Here is an 18268-nt window from a genome sequence, read left to right as displayed (position 1 = left end):
GTTGCTGCTATTGCTTGTCCTTCTTCTGCCAGCGACACGGGGTACGAGTTCCTCAAAGTCTGCTCTGCCAGGAACAATGATCCAAGTAACTTCCGAGCCACCTTTTCTCTTCAGCTCCGTTGTCTTGGTCATGAAAGCGAAACCTCCCCTTGGGACAGATTCCTCGCCTTCCTCTGCATCCGGTCGTCGAAGCTGGAAAGCTTTCTTCTTGGTTGGTAACCTCCCAGCAACTTCCCCACCACTCTCACGTGAACTTCCTGCTCCTTCTTCGGGCGCTTGACACTCGAACGACTTGTGGCCCGTTTGTTTACATCTCCAACACTGACCCGGAAACGGCTTCTGGCGTCTATCGGCTTTCCCAAGAAAAACAGCTGGCTTGGTCTCCTCCTGTCCAGCGCCGCTTCTTTCCTTCTGCTTCACGTACTCATTCAGCAAGTTAGCTTTCACTTTTGCGACCGTAAGGGTCTCCGGATCAATGGTCATAGGGCGGTGGCGACGTTGTCGTATGACCGTGGCAGCGTTTCGAGAAGATAGGTGATTGCCTCAGGTGTCTTGACATCCGCTCCAGCTGCCCGCAGGTCGGTCACGATCGAATCAAAACTCGCCAAATGCTTTTCCATTGATTCACCGTCGACGTACTTCAGGGCCAGCAGTTTCTTGCGCAGGAACATCTCACTCACGACACCAGTCTTCTCGTGAGCTTCCAGAAGAGTCTTCCACATCTGACGCGCCGTCGTCTTGCCCCGGACAGAGTCCACATAATCGTTCGTAAGGCACTTGACGATCAAATTTCGAGCTTTGACATCCTTCGACTTCCATTCCGCTAGTGCCAAATTCGATGCCGTGGGCTCCTTCTCGGTGTGGTCCGACAACTCTTTCTCCTCCAGCAACAACTCCACGCGGAACTTCCAGATCGCAAAATGTGTTCCGTCGAATTGCGGAAGACCTACTTTGTCCGCCTCCATCGTGCAGGGCCCATAACCTGCTGGTTTTTGCGATTAAACTCCGATTAACTTTAAACGAAAAAATGGGCTTTATTTCTGGTTTGCTAAACCGCGTGTGTTTTGTAATGTCATTTGCTTTGAACTAAACTACATGGCACAGACGTCGATGACAGATGACGCGCTTGACCAGGGGGGTGGAAAGTTAAACACCTACACTGCCTAAGATATTTTTAATTCAACCGATAACACATTGCTCATGGTCACATCACCTACCATAGTGAATCCTGACCTTATACCTCATCTTACTAACCCTTCAAAACTCACGTGATACTTTGTCGAAGACGCAATCAATTTAGAGGTCTTCATCACTCAAGTATCGGACTAACATCCCCGTGACTTACCACTGGTCGTGGCAGGCGCCGTGATTGATCAGCATGACGGGGGCATTTGAGAGTTGCGAAGGGGAGATGATTGGTTCCTACTTTTCATCTATGCTGTGCTATGTTATGCAGATTTCGACAGAAAAAAACGAAAGTGAACGGACACAAGAAAAAGGTGGAAAATTTGAAAAAGACGATCAGCTTCGAGGAGTGCTGCAAAATAAAGAAACTCAACACAATCTGCTTCAATTTGAATATTAATTTATTTCGTTCAGAGATAATACAGGTCAAGTGTTCACTTTCACACCTACTCATCGCTACCACTTCCCGCTCCCTCCCCACCGGACTTGGCCCCCTTGGCACTGCGCTCACTTCCGGACCCTCCCTCCGAACCCGATCCCGAGCCCCCTTCCGACCCGGACCCCTCCGAACCACTTCCACTGTGTTCCGAGCCCTCCTCGCTATCATCCGAATCGCCCAACGCCTTGAGCACTCGCTTCTTGTCCTTGTTCTTCTTCCGGCCCAGATCCACATCGGAACCGTCCTCATCCGACGAGTAGATGGCGGCGCCCTGCTTCGGCTTCGACCGATCGTCCTTATATTTGTTCTTGATGGCCGCGATCGAGATGCCCCCTTCGTCATCCGAGCCCTCGTCGTGGTGGTACGAACTGTTGGCATTGGCGCCGCCCTCGCCCCGCTTCCGGCTGGGCTTCGACGCGGTCGGTTTGGCACGCATCGCCATCCGGAGCTTTTCCTCTTCCTTTTTGATGTTCTGTTTACGGTTCGTGTCCGGATCGAAGCCGACCTGGGTGAGAATTTTGATGCCGGACGTTTTGGTGGACCGATCGGCCAACGACATGGTCATCTTCTTGTGCGTGAACGATTCCGTCGAGTGCGGTCGGAAGGTGAGCTTGGTGCGGAACACGGACTGTCCCTGGAGACCCGTGCCCTGGCGGATGAACAGATGGTTGTGGTCGCCTTGCAGGGGTTGTTTGTACACGTCGAAGATTTCAGACCCTAGATGAAGACTCATGCTTCCGTCGGACCATCGGACGAGCCGGGCGTTCGTCTCACGGACGCCGTTCCCCTCGTCGTCGATGTTGTTCCTCCAGCGGATCGTGTTGCCCACCTTCAGCTTCACGCGCTGACGACCTTCCTCGTCGAGCGTTTCCTCTTCGTCGATTTCGTCCTCGTACGTATCCGCGTCAAACGGTCGCGTCTCAACGGACAAGAAATTGGGCAGTTTGACAAAGTGCAGATCTCTGCCCAAATCCGTAACGATACGGGGGATTTCCACGTCGATTCTGGTCTCCGGAATCGGCTCCGGCTCAGGTTCGGGCTCCTTCGGCTCTTCAAAACGCGCTAACCCTTCACCACGTTCATCATCCGACGAGCGTCGATCACTTCCCCGACTCCTCGACCGCGACCTGGACCTGCTCCGTGATCTGCTCCGACTGCGCGACCGCTCCCGATCGCTTCCCCCTTCCTTATCCTTCTGCTCATCCTCCAAATCGTCCAACTCGTCCCGTTCCCTCCCCGAGCCCTCATCCGAGCTGATATCGTCCGCATCTCCAAACAGCGCGTCCGCCGTGACACTCTCCTTGGCCGCCTTCCCTCCCGCATCCGAATCCGAGTCCGAATCAATCAGCTTGTTCTTCTTCTTCTGCGTCACCTTCTCCCCATCCGACCCGGAATCGCTCGAAATAACCGCCCTCTTACGCTTCTCCGGCTGCGACTCCGCCGAACCGGACCGACTCCGTACCGGCGTTTTGCTCCCCGATCGTGACCTCGACCCGGAAGCCTGCGACTGCGGCGTCCTCGATCCCGACTTCCTCGACCGAGACCGCGAACGATGACTCCCCGGTGACTTCGCCGGCGACCCGGACTTTGACCGCGATCCACTCTTGGCAGACGGCGCCGGACTGCCACTTTTCGACCTCTCTCGATTCTCCGGCGTTCCACTGCGCGAACGTGCCGCGGGAGTTCCACTCCGAGACCGCGACTTGCCACTCCCCTCAGACGCCTGCGATTGCGACCTCCCGCTTCGCTGTGACCCGGCCCCGCTCGCCGCCGACTGCCGGGAAGCATTCGAACCCGAACGCGAGCGCTGTGAACCCGCCGGCGACTGCGAGCGAGACTTGCCCGAGGGAGAACCACCCCCCGAACGCGCCGGTGAATTCTGCTGCGAGCCGGCCGCCGATCCGGACCCGGCCGAATTGGACCGGCTTCGATTCTGTGGCGTTCCCGAGCGGCTACGGTTTTGCGGCGTTCCCGAACCGCTGCGGTTTGCCGCCGGCGAGTTGGACCTCGAGTCGTGGTGCTCGAGCGAGTAGCCCGGGGTGGGGGCGACCGCCGGTGTTCCGCTGCGGCTGCGACTTTCGCGGCTCGAGTCGGAATCGGAACCTGTCGAGCAAAACAAAATCAAATCGTAAACAATGCCCCATTTGTCACAATTGTTATCAAATCTTACCGGATCCGTCGCTGTCCCGCTTGCGGCCCATGTCTTGCTGTGCAGGAAGATCTATTGAAGGTCACAAATTTCCACCAGAAAATGCGCAATTTCCGTAATTTTCGCAAACAAAACTCTTCAAACTCGCAAACGCGCGTCGCGGACTCGGCGAAATTCACACGCTGACAGTTCGGGCGTTACGCAAACAAGTTGCGTTACGAGAATTTTATTGTGGACGATGTTAGCCCAATGCGTAACGTCTCGATGCGGAATCGAGCTGGAGCAGCGCTGCCAGATGTTAATCTGATAAATTATGATTTTTGGAAAAGTAAATATAAGTATTTATGTATTTATATCATTTATATGCTTTGAAAAAGTTTATTCAAAAACTTTTAACAAAATTTATTAATCATCAACAAAATTAGAAATCAATAATTTAATATTTTCTAAATAAAAAGAACTGAAAATTAGAAAATCTTAAATCTTAAAACTAGAAATAATAATATAAATAACGTATTACCACAGACAAACAGACGGGACACTCGAGTGCCGGACCATCGTCCTTCAAAAACGGTTATTTCAAATGCAATTTTGTTTCGGCATCCACTCACCCGGCGCTGATGGCGCTGCTGTCGTGACAGCTCACCCGTCTTTTCTCAGTGTGTGTGATGCGTGTTTTTGTTATGAAGTTGAGCGTGAGCACGTGCGAGACAGCAAATGAGAACACAAAAATTTATGGAATTTAGGAAATCTAACGGTGAAGCACAATCCAGGCTTTGCAGGAAAAGGTTGGGGCAGCCTTGGCCATAGCCTCTTGCCCCAATTTTAACCCGGTAGGCCTGTTCAACTGCCTGCCGATGTCGAGGCTGCTGCTGAGGCACCCGCTACTGCGGAGGAGTCTTCTCATTCGGAGCAACCTGCTTATCCTTCGTGGACTGCTGCTCAGATTGCTGCTGTTGGTCGTCCTTTTGGCCTTTTGGTGATGTTGCGCCACTCAATCTTTTTTCCACAGTTCAGTTTCTGTGGTTCTGTTTCGATATAAATTTAACGGCAGCATTTTTTGGAACCTTTGCCTTGCTTTTGTTGTTTGGCGCAACTTAACTGCGCCGTGGACACGTTTCCCGCGGATGTTTCCAAACCTGGGGTAGGAGGAATCTTCGACAGAACTTGGAAGCAACGGGGAGGACCAGTGGTTTGATCTCTATCGTTGCGGTTGTAGTGCGTCGTTGCTGGTGCTGCCGCATGATTTGGCGGAACTGATCCACCGTCATCTTCGACGTTGATTTTTATTTTTTGCATCTGGTACTGACGATCAGCATCAACAAAATTATGTCTGTTAGCTGTTGATGTTTACAATCGTTAAGGCTTGATTGTCTCACGCATACACTGACATGACACATGACAGTAATGGATTTGTATTGGTATGTTTGGGCTGCGCTTCGGCATCAGCTCACCAGGCAGCGCTGGCGTCGCCGTGATTTGATGGGGTTGATTAAGGACGATGGATTTCAAAAATAATTTGTATGGAGAGTCACGTCTGTTTGTCTGTGGTATTACTGCGGGCGTCAATAATTAGAGTTCACGCGCGGTGATACGACCGCAAGATAATGGTCGCATGACAGTCGCATGACAATCGCAGAACAAATTTTTGGTTGTTGTCAAAGGTTGCCTTTAGTTTTCAGCTGACTTTTTAGAAAATATTCAAAACAACCCTGATAGACTGAAGTCCCGCGGTCGTGCGATTTGAAGCGTTATCTGCTCGAAATCGATTGAGTCCTGCCATTTTCGAGCGTTTGTCGTGCGTTTTGATCGAATGTCAGAGAGGCGACATCTAGTGCGGGCAAAAATCTCAGCAGGCTTGAAAACAAATCAATGACAGATACGTTTTCGTTGGTTTTCAACTTTGTGAAAAAATCTATAAAGTGAACATTACGTTCCACATTCAGGAACCAGACTAGACGAACAAATGAAAGAGGTACATTCATATTATGCTCCCACGACATTTCAGTTAAGTTAACCTTAATTTCAGATAAAGATGAAAAAATGCTTGCTCTACCACATGGGACCAAGTTGACAGCCAAGTCAACGCAGAATTTCAGTTCAACTTGCTGATTTTTACACTGCGGAAGTTAGGCGGCAATAATCTCCTGTCACTCACAGCTAAGGAGAAACGTGATTTTATCTCGCAATAAGCAATACATAATTTTACAATTATAAAAATTGAAAAATACGAAATTATAAAATTATCGAATTATGAAAATATAAAATTATGAATATATGAAATAATGTAATTATGAAGCCATGAAATTATGAAGTTATAATATTATGAAATTATGAAATTAGAATATTAGAAAATTATAAAGTAAGGCTAGTACAAAAGTTTTGAAAGTCTTTTTTTTAATTCGTAAATTCTTAAATTCTTTAATTCTTAAATTCTTAAATTCTTAAATTCTTAAATTCTTAAATTCTTAAATTCTTAAATTCTTAAATTCTTAAATTCTTAAATTCTTAAATTCTTAAATTCTTAAATTCTTAAATTCTTAAATTCTTAAATTCTTAAATTCTTAAATTCTTAAATTCTTAAATTCTTAAATTCTTAAATTCTTAAATTCTTAAATTCCTAAATTCCTAAATTCTTAAATTCTTAAATTCTTAAATTCTTAAATTCTTAAATTCTTAAATTCTTAAATTCTTAAATTCTTAAATTCTTAAATTCTTAAATTCTTAAATTCTTAAATTCTTAAATTCTTAAATTCTTAAATTCTTAAATTCTTAAATTCTTAAATTCTTAAATTCTTAAATTCTTAAATTCTTAAATTCTTAAATTCTTAAATTCTTAAATTCTTAAATTCTTAAATTCTTAAATTCTTAAATTCTTAAATTCTTAAATTCTTAAATTCTTAAATTCTTAAATTCTTAAATTCTTAAATTCTTAAATTCTTAAATTCTTAAATTCTTAAATTCTTAAATTCTTAAATTCTTAAATTCTTAAATTCTTAAATTCTTAAATTCTTAAATTCTTAAATTCTTAAATTCTTAAATTCTTAAATTATTAAATTCTTAAATTCTTAAATTCTTAAATTCTTAAATTCTTAAATTCTTAAATTCTTAAATTCTTAAATTCTTAAATTCTTAAATTCTTAAATTCTTAAATTCTTAAATTATTAAATTCTTAAATTCTTAAATTCTTAAATTCTTAAATTCTTAAATTCTTAAATTCTTAAATTCTTAAATTCTTAAATTCTTAAATTCTTAAATTCTTAAATTCTTAAATTCTTAAATTCTTAAATTCTTAAATTCTTAAATTCTTAAATTCTTAAATTCTTAAATTCTTAAATTCTTAAATTCTTAAATTCTTAAATTCTTAAATTCTTAAATTCTCAAATTCTTAAATTCTTAAATTCTTAAATTCTTAAATTCTTAAATTCTTAAATTCTTAAATTCTTAAATTCTTAAATTCTTAAATTCTTAAATTCTTAAATTCTTAAATTCTTAAATTCTTAAATTCTTAAATTCTTAAATTCTTAAATTCTTAAATTCTTAAATTCTTAAATTCTTAAATTCTTAAATTCTTAAATTCTTAAATTCTTAAATTCTTAAATTCTTAAATTCTTAAATTCTTAAATTCTTAAATTCTTAAATTCTTAAATTCTTAAATTCTTAAATTCTTAAATTCTTAAATTCTTAAATTCTTAAATTCTTAAATTCTTAAATTCTTAAATTCTTAAATTCTTAAATTCTTAAATTCTTAAATTCTTAAATTCTTAAATTCTTAAATTCTTAAATTCTTAAATTCTTAAATTCTTAAATTCTTAAATTCTTAAATTCTTAAATTCTTAAATTCTTAAATTCTTAAATTCTTAAATTCTTAAATTCTAAAATTCTAAAATTCTAAAATTCTAAAATTCTAAAACTCTAAAATTCTAAAATTCTAAAATTCTAAAATTCTAAAAGTCTAAAATTCTTAAATTCTTAAATTCTTAAATTCTTAAATTCCTAAAATTCTTAAATTCTTTTCAAATTTTTCAAATCTTAAATATTTAACCTTGTTAATTTGTAAATTTTTGATTCTTAAATTTTTAAAATTCCTAGATTCTTAATTTTTCATTCTAGAATTTTAATTTTTTGAATTCTGAAAAAAAATAGTTTATAAATGTTAGAATTTCGAGGTTTTTCGAAAAATTGTATTTTCGAATTTCTATATTTCAGATTTTCAAAACTTTTGAAATTTTAACTTGTAAATTCTGAAATTTTTCAGGTTTAAAATTTAAATTTTTTTGAGCTATTGAATTTATAAATACTTTATTATTAAAATTATTATCCAATAATTGGATAATAATTTAAATATTAAAAAATCAAAAAAAAATTAAAAAAGTTCAGCAATTTTTAATATTTGAAATTGCTGAGTTTTTTTTATTATTATTTTTTTTTTTTGTTATTTGAAATTTCAGAAATGTTTGTTTTTCTATATTTTCGAATTTTTATTTTTGAATTATTTGTTTTATTGAATTTTAAAATTTCAGATGATTATTGTTTTCAGTAAGAAAATATATATTTGTATGATTCTTGTCAAGTTTATTTTCACTCTGGTTTACTTCATTTCGGTCTCGCCAGTTTTTAAAAAAACTTCTTTTTTTACTCAATTTCGTCCAAAATACTAAATCGGTTTTATAATTTCGGAATTCTGCATTTTGAGATTCGTCGGGGATTTTCAATATTATTAAATCGAATAAAAAAATATTAAAATGTTCATAATTATCAGTCGGGTTCAAAAAGGAAAATTCAAATTCTTTGATGTTTTCATCAAAACATATTACAAACAAGCACCGCGCGAAGAAACGTCAAACGCCACTTTCCGTTTCTGTTACTTTTACGCTGCGTACACTCAAAATTAGAAGTACCCTTCAAAAAGGGTTTTATCTACCCTTTATCTGTCATCCCAAAGAAAAAAAACCCTTTTTGAGGGTTACTTCCACCCTTTTTTTCAAGTTCACCCGTCGTCACCGGTAAACTTGAAAAAAGGGTGGAAGTAACCCTCAAAAAGGGTTTTTTTTCTTTGGGATGACAGATAAAGGGTAGATAAAACCCTTTTTGAAGGGTACTTCTGATTTTGAGTGTACCGCTTAAAATCTTTTGGTGACCCTTTCCTTGACCGTTTCTTGGGCGTTTTTTATATGGAGTTTTGCGTTTCTTCCAATCTGCGTATCAGACTTTAGGGAAAACAAATTTTCTGTTGGATAATTTATGGAATTTCGGATGATCAATAACACAAACATTTGGGTTTAATACTAGTTTCAGTTGATAATCAATATATTCTCAAAGAATGATGGCTTTCACCTGCAATTTTCATGCATAACACTAGTTTCTCCGCCCAGGTGTTCCGTATTTGAAGTAAGAAAAATACAAAATATTTCCGCAAAATAAAAAAAGTCAGTGAAATCAATATAATATACTTGTTTTTTTCTCCCAACTCACCAGGTTGGGAAATCAACAACTCTAACTTTAAGCCATCGCCGAAACAAGTCTCAGCTCGGGATGTTGCTCCATCGGCGTATCAACGACGACCTTACCGAAGGCATCCCCACCAGCAAACCCGTACTGCTCGAGCTCGTCATAATTCAGCTTGAACTCGAACGGCACGCCAAAACCGGACGGCGTTGAAGCAACTGACGAAGAAGATGAAGCACCCATCGAGTCGCGTCTGGTTCTGTACGCCGGTCCGAGCGCAGCGATGGCCTCCTCCAGGCCGAGATCGGCCGCCGCCGTAAAGTACCTCTTCGCCATCGAGCGGCTTCGTCGAAGGCCGCCCAGTCCGCGGGCGTAGTAAACTCCCAGGTTGTACATGGCCTGCGGGTGGCCGAGGGTCGACGCCAGGTGGAAGCACTCCATGGCCTGAAATGAGATCCGGTTGTGAGGGTTCTGTTGACAGTTACTTTGGTTGGAACTTACCACGCGGGCATTCTTCTTGACGCCAAAGCCCTGCTCGAAGCAGATTCCCAGGTTGAACGCCGCGCCGGCATGCTGGTGGCTGGTGCCTAGCTTGAGGTGCGACACGGCCGTCGCGTAGTCCCCGACCTCCAGGTTCTGCACGCCCAGCTGGTACTCAATCTCGCCGATGACCGCCACCAGGTTCTCCATAGCGGACTCCACGGTGGGAGACTGAGGCTCCGGCACCGTCGGAACATCCCGCCCGTTGGCGGCCACCTGCACGCCATACTGGACCGTCTTCGCCTTCGACTGTTCCTCGTGGTTCACAACCTGGAGAACCTCCGAGAAGCGCTCAAAGTCAAACTCCCCGAGCCGGCTGAGCTTGGCCGTTGGAACTGGGACCCCGAAGAAGGTCACATGTTGTTGAACCGATTCTTGGGACTTTTGCTCAACAGACGCTTCATGACCGCCAGCTGGTCCCTCCTTCAAGAAGCAATGCGGGAAGTTGCGCGGAAGGTTGTGCGCGGACGAAATTAAGAACGGCAAGCACTTGGGACCCTCCCAGTTGTGGTTCCGCCGGTACAGGCAGATCAGCTGGCTCGTGTACCAGCCGCAGATGATGGCACTGGTCTGTACGACAAAAACGGGATGTTTAATTTGTAACGTTAATTCAACAAAGGAGGAGAAAGCATGATTTCCCGTTTGTAGCGTTGTTTGCACTGTGTTTACCTGACTGGTTCTGATAAGAGGCGGCACACGATCGGAAGAGGTGGGTGACGTCTAAAGCTTTGTTTGCCTGGCGCGGTGATAATTGCTATCAATTATCAATTATCAATAAATAATTTGCCAGCTCATGACTCCCCGTGTTCCAGAAATAAAGTGGTATTCAACTTGGGTTGATTCGTCACAGTCGATTCATGTTTTTTACTTTTTTCAGGATTCCAGGTCCCTGGTTCAACTTTAGTACTTTCAGTGGTTCAACGATCCGAGGTACACAAACTCCTCCACAACCTCGAACTCGTCGCCGTCGATCGTCACGCTCGGTCCTATGCGAGTCCTGAGGGACTCGGTTCCTACTGCCAGCGGATACTTCGTCTTCGCCACATTCACCTTCAATCCAACCTTATCCGCTTCCCGCTTCAATTCGGTGTACTTCCTAGCCACCTCCTCGAACGTTCTGCCGGCAATTTCCATGTAGTCGGCATAGCAGATGAACTGGCTGGACCGGTTGATAATCGTTCCCCGCATGTTGAAGCCCGCCCGCCTCATGACACCTTCAAGCCCAATGTTGAAACAGAGGCCAGAGATACCGTCGCCTTGTCGCAGTCCGATGCGCGATTCGATCGGGTCGGACATCGAACCCGAGATCTTCGCGCTGCATCGTGCCCCGTCCATCGTTGATTTCACCAGTCTGATCAATTTCCCGGGAAAGCCGTTCTCGTACACGATCTTCCATAGCTCTTCGCGAGCCGTACGCTGCTTTGAATTCGTCCCAACGAAATCCTTTGCTCGCTCCGACAGACGACAGAAGATGATCTGAGACAGCACTTTGTAGGCCGCGTTGAGAATAGTGATGGCACGATAGTTCTCACATTCCAACTTGTCCCAATTTTTGTAGATCGGAAATATAACTCCCTCTTTCCACTCCTCCGGTAGCTGTTCTGTGTCCCAGATCTTGACAATCAGCTGGGGAAGATAAGCCGCCAGCTTGTCCGGGACCATCTTGATGAGTTCCGCACTGATACCATCCTTCTCGGCTGCTTTGTTGTTCTTCAACTTCTTGATGTCATCCTTAACTTCCCTCATCGTGGGTTGGCTCGTCCTCCCCGCCCACCATACTGCTGACGTCGTTTCCCCTGTCACCCTGGTACTCCGCCGACTCCTTGTTCTCACGGGTGTTCCGCAGCAGTCACTTGTGCGGCGCTGCCTCCAAAGGGGCTTTAGCGAGCTCACCCTTGTCTGGCAACGCAGCTTCGTGTTCCCGCGCGTACTGGGTAGCGACTTCATGGTCCTTAAGTAGCTCTAGATTATACCGCTGCGGGTGACGGTAAGTAAAAAGTAAATCTTTCCCAGTTCCTGAGGGGAACACCCTTGAAGAGTATCGGGGCCGGCATTTACAAAGCGGATTCAGTGGCAATTTCATTCTCAACTTTATGTTAACATTTTTAAGGTTAAGGTTAACATTCCATAGGTCGCCTCCCTAAGGTGTCGTGATAAGGTCCAGTTTGTGACGATACACTACCTTCCCTTTACTAAGCAATCGAATCCAGAAGAGAAACGATCACCAGTTGTGTTGGTCCGAGCCGGGATTTGAACCCCGATCTACCGCTTACTTACCACTAGGCTACGTGGCTACGGGTGACGGTACCGGATCTTATTGACCTCGGACAGGCGTTGGCACAGCTTTGCCACACCACCAGGTGGTGGTCCGAGTCGATTCACGGTAGGTTCTGACGTCGATTATGTCCGAGAAGTGCCGACCATCGATGAGAACATGGTTGATTTGCGTCTCCGTGTCGTTTGGTGATCTCCAGGTGTACTTGTATAGGGGGGTGTGCTGGAAGAAGGTATTACATATGGCCATGTTTCGGGAGGTAGCGAAATCGATGAGTCGTAGGCCGTTCTCGTTCGTCCGCTGGTGGGCGCTGAACCTCCCAATAACCGGTCTAAACTCCCTCTCCTGGCCAACTTGAGCGTTTAAGTCGCAGATGACAATCTTGACGTCGTGTTTTGGACACTTCCTGAACTCGCGGTCAAGAAGCTCGTAGAAAGCGTCTTTGTCATCGATGTGTGCCTGTGACAGTCAAAACTCAAAGTTTGCGTCGATGTTTTGAAATTTTTGACAACCAGTTGAATACCACCCTGACAGACCTTGCTAAAACGTTTCCCTTCTTTATCTTCCAAAACAAAAGTGCCAAATAAAGTCGCGAGGCAACAACAAAATCCATTCAGCCGTAACAAGCAACGCTCATCGAGAAATCGTCCCCCTGGTTCACCTTGACCAAACTCACCCAGGTAATGGCCCCGACCCAGCTGTGCTGCGGCGGACAGTAATCCTTCCGGCGGAAACCCTCCCCGCCATCGGAACCACCCGAACCGGGGTTTCTCCCGGCGGCCAGCTGCCCCAGCTGCTTCCGGGGAACCACCACATTCAGCAGGCTACAGTAGGACGGGCCCTTGCCATCTCCCTGACCTCCCGCCGCTCCCACATCCTTCCCCGCTCCTTCGTCGGGGAAATTTTCTGCGCAAAAACGTTCTCCGCCGCGCTGGAACGGCCGGCGGACGTCTAGTACGTTGTAGGTTCTGTCACACACATCGCGGATTCGGCGGGACACATACTTCCACATTTACCAACGCGAGGGACACTTTCCACCGGAAAAAATAGCACTTTGTTTCGATTTTTTTTACGCGACGAGAGCAGCTCACGATCCGTCGTGCGTTGCGACCATTTGCATTTTTTGTTATGATTACGCGAGGTGCGTGAAGTTTTGACAGATTTGTGAGGGGCAGGGCTGTCAGATGGTGACTGCTGGAAAGCGGGCTAACATCACGTCACACAGGTCGACAAAAATATTTTTTTTTTGATTAATTTAAATATTTTGGATTTAGTCCTGGTTGGGAAATAATCTGGTAAATTTGAGTGTCTGGCGCAGGCGGACGTTTGTCGTGCAGTTCAGACACACTTAACATACTTTTCTAGCCAAGTTTTGCGTAACGCCAGACGAATCTGGCGAAAATCGGCCGAAATTTCTGATAGCTGTCAACGGATTTAACGGATTCAATTGGGTCCTAAAATGAAGCTTAGATTGCTGATATTATTGTTTACAGCGGTATACGCACTTCGGAAGGAACCGGTCAAGAAAAAAAATCAAATGGGCAGCAGCGGCAGCGAAAGCAAGCCAGAGAAGGTGAAGAAAAGCACCAAGAAATCGCTCCCTCTCCTTTGTTCTGCTGTTCGCAAAGCTGTTTCTTGACCCCTTTCCTTCTGATCTGCATACTAGCCTTACAGCGATAAAGCTTATTTTTTTGAGTACAATGACCCTTTGTACGACCACAAAGAGTTTAAAATGGATTTTTGAATCAATTTTGAAAAATTAACCTCGCGGTCCTTCTTGACAGAAAGCTCCTACTTGACAGCTCGTTCCAAGGGGACCATATTCTATAGTTGATCCATCGAAAAAATGTTGTCTTGTCAAAAAAAAATTTTGCATTAAAATGAAAAAAAGTGATCAGAAATTGTTTTAAATCGTGTTTTTTACCGTTGCACATAAAAATTGACATAGGGCTTTAGTACCCAATTGAATCGTGGTTTGATTCATATTCGCTAGAAATCATGGCAGAAATCTGGGGCAAATCTGGAAGAAATACTGCCAGATCCCTGTAAGACTGAGGTCCGGCGGTCGTGCGATTCGAAGCATTATCTCTCGATGTCGATTGTGTCATGCCATTTTCGAGCGTTTGTCGTGCATTTGATCGAATGTAAAAGGTGACATCTGCAGTTCCTGTTGGTACTAGTATACTAGCACCTATAGGCTAATAATAATAATAATATTGATCAAAGTTTAATTATTTTCATTTTAAATAACCCAAAAAAAACCAAAACATGAGCATCCGACAATCACAGGACATAAATAACCAAATCGCTCGAAAATGGTCTGATTCGGCCCGTCATCGTTGATTTTCTCGAACGTCGGCCCCTTTTCCAACGTTTTTTTCAACGGTTTTCGGGCCGTCTTGTCGAGCCAACGAGTGGTTTTTAGACCGGTGTCGGACGAATCCGTCTATCAGGGATGGCTGGCACAAGCCGCCAGACGAACGCCAGAATTGTGCCCGCCATTTCCGACTGGGAGCTGTCAAACTGTTTGCGTCGACTATAATCGACGTCGAATTGAAGTAAAATCGATGGAAAAAACTATGTCGAGTGTTTGTCGTCCTTTCGACCAATCGATATCGAAACGGTAAAATCAAACCCGTGCGACAACTCGTACGACTTGCGACATGTTTCAATCAGGGAGGCACGAAGCAAACCCACTGAAAATTTTGGCCAGAGCCTCGACTCGATTCAGGCTCGATCTAGAGCCGAAATCTTGGCCGAAATTCTCAGTGGGAAAAGATAAAAGCACAAGCTGGTATGTCAGAGGCATATTTGGGTTAGGACAATTCATCAGGTTTTAGGTACTTAATCCCAAAAGGGGAAGCAAAATCCAACTCTTTCGTGATGTAGTTGACGACCCTGAAAAGGGCTGTTTTGTTGCAAATTGTGCTCCACAAAGCGCTGAAGATATGAAGCATTTTTTTCGGTGAGGCTGCTCTTCACAGAGCGTCGATGACTGGAGCACGGATCGAATAACTGAACGTTGAATTTCGGATTCTTATTACACAGAATGCATGACTTAACTAGAACGTGTATTTTACTTTCTTTCTTTAATATCGATTGTAAGATTCCTAACATTAATGAAACATGAGAAATAAACAGGACAACTTAACATAAGCGCATAAGAGGGAAAAGTCCTCCTTGAAGGAAGGTTAAAATAATAATGGATAGAAAATAAGAAGATCGATGTGATGGCATTTTAATCGCGAACCAGCTGCAGCTTTTTCAGCACCTGATAGTAGACGGATTCCACCTCCTGCTGAGTCAGAATGAAAGAATCAGTTTAATAAGCTTCGAAAAAGAAGTTAAAGAGAATCCTAAACCAACCTTGTACTCCGCGTTCAGCTGGCTGATCCGGTCCTCCAGGCTGGGCAGGATGCTGAACGCCCCGTCCACGTCGACGCCGCGCTTCTGCAGCCGCAGCAGCTCGCGCCGGTGCTTGCTGTAGTTCAGGTTGAGCCGCTTCTTCACCTCGAGCCGGTAGTTGCGGTACTCGGCGTCGTTCTTGGTGTCGGTGACGGCGAGGCGCAGAATCTCGTAGATGACGCGGCACTGTTTGGGGTTGATTTTGAACTTTTCCTTCGCCTCCGCGAGCATGTCCTTGCTGAAGCCGGCCAGCAGGTTGGCCTTGGCGAACGCGGGCAGCGCCATGCACCGTTTGGCGTCCACGACGGAGCGGATGTGCTGGACGATGTCGGTGGGCTCCTCGTAGGTGATGTCCGCGACGTTCTTCTTCGTGACGAAGTAGTTGTAGGTCGTCTGGAAAGGGAAGTTGAGGGAGGGCGGGGTTAGCGGAGGAACTTGGGCAAGTGGAAGCGCGACTGCTTACATGTTCGATCAACCGGGAGGCGATTCCGAGCTTCTGGAACGGTGGCAGCACCAGAATCTGGCTGATGCGCGGCCGGATAAACTCCGGGTACGAGTAGTACTGGTAAACGGTGAAGTAACCTGCGGTGGCGTACCGGACCTCGTTGTTGTTATTGGAGTACTTTTCGTACACGATGAAGAACAGCCAGAGCGGATCGTGCTCGACCCGGCTGAAGGCGTCGATGAACCAGAACGAGAACGACTCCAGCCGCGAGTGGAACTTGAGGAACTCCTGGTCGGTGATGTCGCTCACGTACACCTCGAAGGTGCGTGCCGACGCACCCGGGTTGACCTCGAACTCGTCCACCTTGGTGCCGAATGGTTTGAACGCCGCTGACCGCGCTTTGATGACCTTTTTGTACTCGTCCAGGTTGGTGTAGTAGCAGCCATCCTCGACGAGCGCGGCGAGCGATTTTTCCACGTCGTCCGCCTTGATGCCCTCGGTGTTGACGTCGTCAACCTGGCACGGGAGAATAACTTAAAAATCAAGAAATTAAAGAAACTTAAGATCTCTCACCTTCTTCGAGTACTTGATGTTGAAGTAAATGTCCAGCGGGCCCGCCGCGAAGCACACGTCGATCTGCAGGTCCCGGTAGCCGAAGATGTTCTCCTGCTCGCCGAAGATCTGGTGCGCCATCTCCGGATGGAACGCGGCCGCCTCCTCCTCAAAGTCGGCGTCCTCCCGGATCAACCGGAACCGGGTGCAGTCCAGCGCGCTGGTCACAAAGTTCTGCAAACTGTTGATGGCCGTCATGATGCGGGCTCTGGAATCGAGATGATGTTAATTTCAACCGGCGGAACCAAGGCCGAAAATTGCGCCAAATTTGCGACGTAACCTCAAACCTAGGCGGGAACTGTTTTGGCGATTTATTCGGGGATTTAAACATTTTTCAACCTACCTTTTATGTGTTGTCGGTGATAAGAGTGTTAACTATAAGATAATTTGCTTTTTAAGCGAATATCAACGCGATTAGCTGCTTATTTTACAATTTTTATGCCGTAAACAAAATTTTGCAAGGGGAAAGAAATACAAAAATTGCGTTCTTTCCAAAACGTCAAATCAATTGTCAGTGCTGCCAGCAATTTAAAAATTGTCGCGCAACGTTAGCCCTTCAAATTCAAACGTGACATTTCTCGCTGTCAAACCGAGTAAACACCGCACCGCTCAAAGTGTTTACATAATTCTGCACGAAGATCGGACCGTTTTTAGAAGGATTAGAATGGCCCCACAACTGCTAGATATTCCCCCCGAACCAAAGACCCCCGAAGAACAGGAAGTGTTCAAGAATCTGTGGTCGGTGAGTATCACTTCCATTCAAAATTGTCCCGCAAAAGCCAAAAAATACATTCCCCTTTTCAAAGATCCGCCCCTGCTACCTCTACAACGAAGAGTTCGACGACTGCACCAGCATCAAGGCCCGCTTCCACCAGTACTTTATCCACGGAAGCAGCGTCGATTGCACCCAGTGGAAGCGGGACTTTGACAATTGCGTCCGCTTCGAGAAGAACCCGCACGACACGAAGAGTGCGCTCGAGTTGATCGAAAGTGAGCGCAGCAGGAGGACTGAGCGGATGCGGGCACACTACGGGAACGACGTGTGGAAGAAGCGTGACCGGGTGCCGGAGGGCTGGGCCAAACCGCTGCCGGAACACCTGCAGAAGGAGTACGAGAGCTCGTACCTGGAGCTGAAGGCGCGCGAGCTGCGCGGGGAGGTCGAACCGGGCAAGGAGGAGCGGACGATGTGCGTTGTGATGTGACTGGGGAGGGAGGAAGCGTTCGCAATAAAGGTGTTAGGTTTTAAAGATTAACGGGAATTTCTTTGATAAATTCTGTACTAATAGATCAGCGATTCTCAACGGGGGTACCGGGCCTACTTGATTTACATGGCAGGGGGTACCAGCCTAGAAGAAGGTTGAGAATCGCTGTAATAGATGATAAATGCTTTTCATTTCACGAAGTTTGATAAGCAACATGTCGACTTTTAAATATCACAATCATCGAACCATTTGCGTGTGCCATGGAATCGGTTGCGGAGTGGCCACAGATGCCCTGAACCGACCCAAGGTAGTCAGTTTACCTATTTACTACAAACCACGTTTCATAACATTGGCTAAAATGTCCATTGAATTACAGATTGTCAAGGAAACAGATGAGCTACTCTCTACGAAATCGGCCGATTTCGACCATTTTTATTTTTTGTATTTTTTTATTTGACTTAATTGTGGGGGCCTTCCCTATGACCAAATAAGCTATTTTGCGTCATTGGTTCACCCATACAAGTCTCCATAAAATTTTGGCTGCTGTCCATACAAAAATGGTACGTAA

At 44.8% G+C, this 18268-nt stretch overlaps 4 protein-coding genes across 5 annotated transcripts; 1 reads left to right on the top strand and 3 right to left on the bottom strand.

The window, feature by feature from the left end:
• Nucleotides 1-1563: 1563 nt before the first annotated feature.
• LOC120413954 (another transcription unit protein) lies at nucleotides 1564-3953 on the bottom strand. Its single transcript, XM_039574957.2, has 2 exons — nucleotides 3795-3953; nucleotides 1564-3727 (listed from the first exon to the last, which is right to left on the bottom strand). The coding sequence occupies exons 1-2, from the start codon at nucleotides 3823-3825 to the stop codon at nucleotides 1632-1634; spliced, it is 2127 nt and encodes a 708-aa protein (XP_039430891.1). The 5' UTR covers nucleotides 3826-3953; the 3' UTR covers nucleotides 1564-1631.
• Nucleotides 3954-9054: 5101 nt separating this feature from the next.
• LOC120413963 (uncharacterized) lies at nucleotides 9055-13173 on the bottom strand. Its single transcript, XM_039574969.2, has 3 exons — nucleotides 12713-13173; nucleotides 9723-10331; nucleotides 9055-9665 (listed from the first exon to the last, which is right to left on the bottom strand). Exons 1-3 carry the CDS (start codon nucleotides 13046-13048, stop codon nucleotides 9276-9278), a joined length of 1335 nt encoding a protein of 444 aa, XP_039430903.1. The 5' UTR covers nucleotides 13049-13173; the 3' UTR covers nucleotides 9055-9275.
• Nucleotides 13174-15090: 1917 nt separating this feature from the next.
• On the bottom strand, nucleotides 15091-16999 carry LOC120413968 (histone acetyltransferase type B catalytic subunit). 2 transcript variants are annotated; one of them, XM_039574975.2, is made up of 5 exons: nucleotides 16842-16999; nucleotides 16460-16706; nucleotides 15905-16402; nucleotides 15403-15834; nucleotides 15091-15334 (listed from the first exon to the last, which is right to left on the bottom strand). In XM_039574975.2, exons 2-5 carry the CDS (start codon nucleotides 16694-16696, stop codon nucleotides 15275-15277), a joined length of 1227 nt encoding a protein of 408 aa, XP_039430909.1. In that variant the 5' UTR covers nucleotides 16697-16706; nucleotides 16842-16999; the 3' UTR covers nucleotides 15091-15274. The 2 variants fall into 2 exon arrangements, with proteins under 2 accessions (XP_039430909.1, XP_039430910.1); XM_039574976.2 differs by having other exon boundaries at nucleotides 15091-15331.
• An 88-nt stretch (nucleotides 17000-17087) lies between these two features.
• On the top strand, nucleotides 17088-17755 carry LOC120413969 (UPF0545 protein C22orf39 homolog). The gene is made up of 2 exons (XM_039574977.2): nucleotides 17088-17240; nucleotides 17305-17755. The coding sequence occupies exons 1-2, from the start codon at nucleotides 17163-17165 to the stop codon at nucleotides 17698-17700; spliced, it is 474 nt and encodes a 157-aa protein (XP_039430911.1). The 5' UTR covers nucleotides 17088-17162; the 3' UTR covers nucleotides 17701-17755.
• The last annotated feature ends 513 nt before the right edge of the window (nucleotides 17756-18268 follow it).

This window comes from Culex pipiens, chromosome 3 (assembly GCF_016801865.2).
Source record: "Culex pipiens pallens isolate TS chromosome 3, TS_CPP_V2, whole genome shotgun sequence".
NCBI lineage: Eukaryota > Metazoa > Arthropoda > Insecta > Diptera > Culicidae > Culex > Culex pipiens.
The sequence above is the reverse complement of the archived record's forward strand: the minus strand, read 5'-3'. Positions and strand labels throughout refer to the sequence as shown.

Bases quoted from the DNA above. Each gene is read 5' to 3' on its own strand.
- LOC120413963 (XM_039574969.2), bottom strand. From the start codon at position 13,048: ATGTGGAAGTATGTGTCCCGCCGAATCCGCGATGTGTGTGACAGAACC. The intron at 10,332-12,712 runs GTGAGTTTGGTC...TTTGTCGTACAG, and splicing joins GGGTCGGGGCCATTACCTGG to ACCAGTGCCATCATCTGCGG. The intron at 9,666-9,722 runs GTAAGTTCCAAC...ATCTCATTTCAG, and splicing joins TCAAGAAGAATGCCCGCGTG to GCCATGGAGTGCTTCCACCT.
- LOC120413968 (XM_039574975.2), bottom strand. From the start codon at position 16,696: ATGACGGCCATCAACAGTTTGCAGAACTTTGTGACCAGCGCGCTGGAC. The intron at 15,835-15,904 runs GTAAGCAGTCGC...TTCCCTTTCCAG, and splicing joins CCTCCCGGTTGATCGAACAT to ACGACCTACAACTACTTCGT. The intron at 15,335-15,402 runs GTTGGTTTAGGA...ATTCTGACTCAG, and splicing joins AGCTGAACGCGGAGTACAAG to CAGGAGGTGGAATCCGTCTA.
- LOC120413954 (XM_039574957.2), bottom strand. From the start codon at position 3,825: ATGGGCCGCAAGCGGGACAGCGACGGATCCG. The intron at 3,728-3,794 runs GTAAGATTTGAT...TTTGCTCGACAG, and splicing joins GCGGGACAGCGACGGATCCG to GTTCCGATTCCGACTCGAGC.
- LOC120413969 (XM_039574977.2), top strand. From the start codon at position 17,163: ATGGCCCCACAACTGCTAGATATTCCCCCCGAACCAAAGACCCCCGAA. The intron at 17,241-17,304 runs GTGAGTATCACT...CCCTTTTCAAAG, and splicing joins TGTTCAAGAATCTGTGGTCG to ATCCGCCCCTGCTACCTCTA.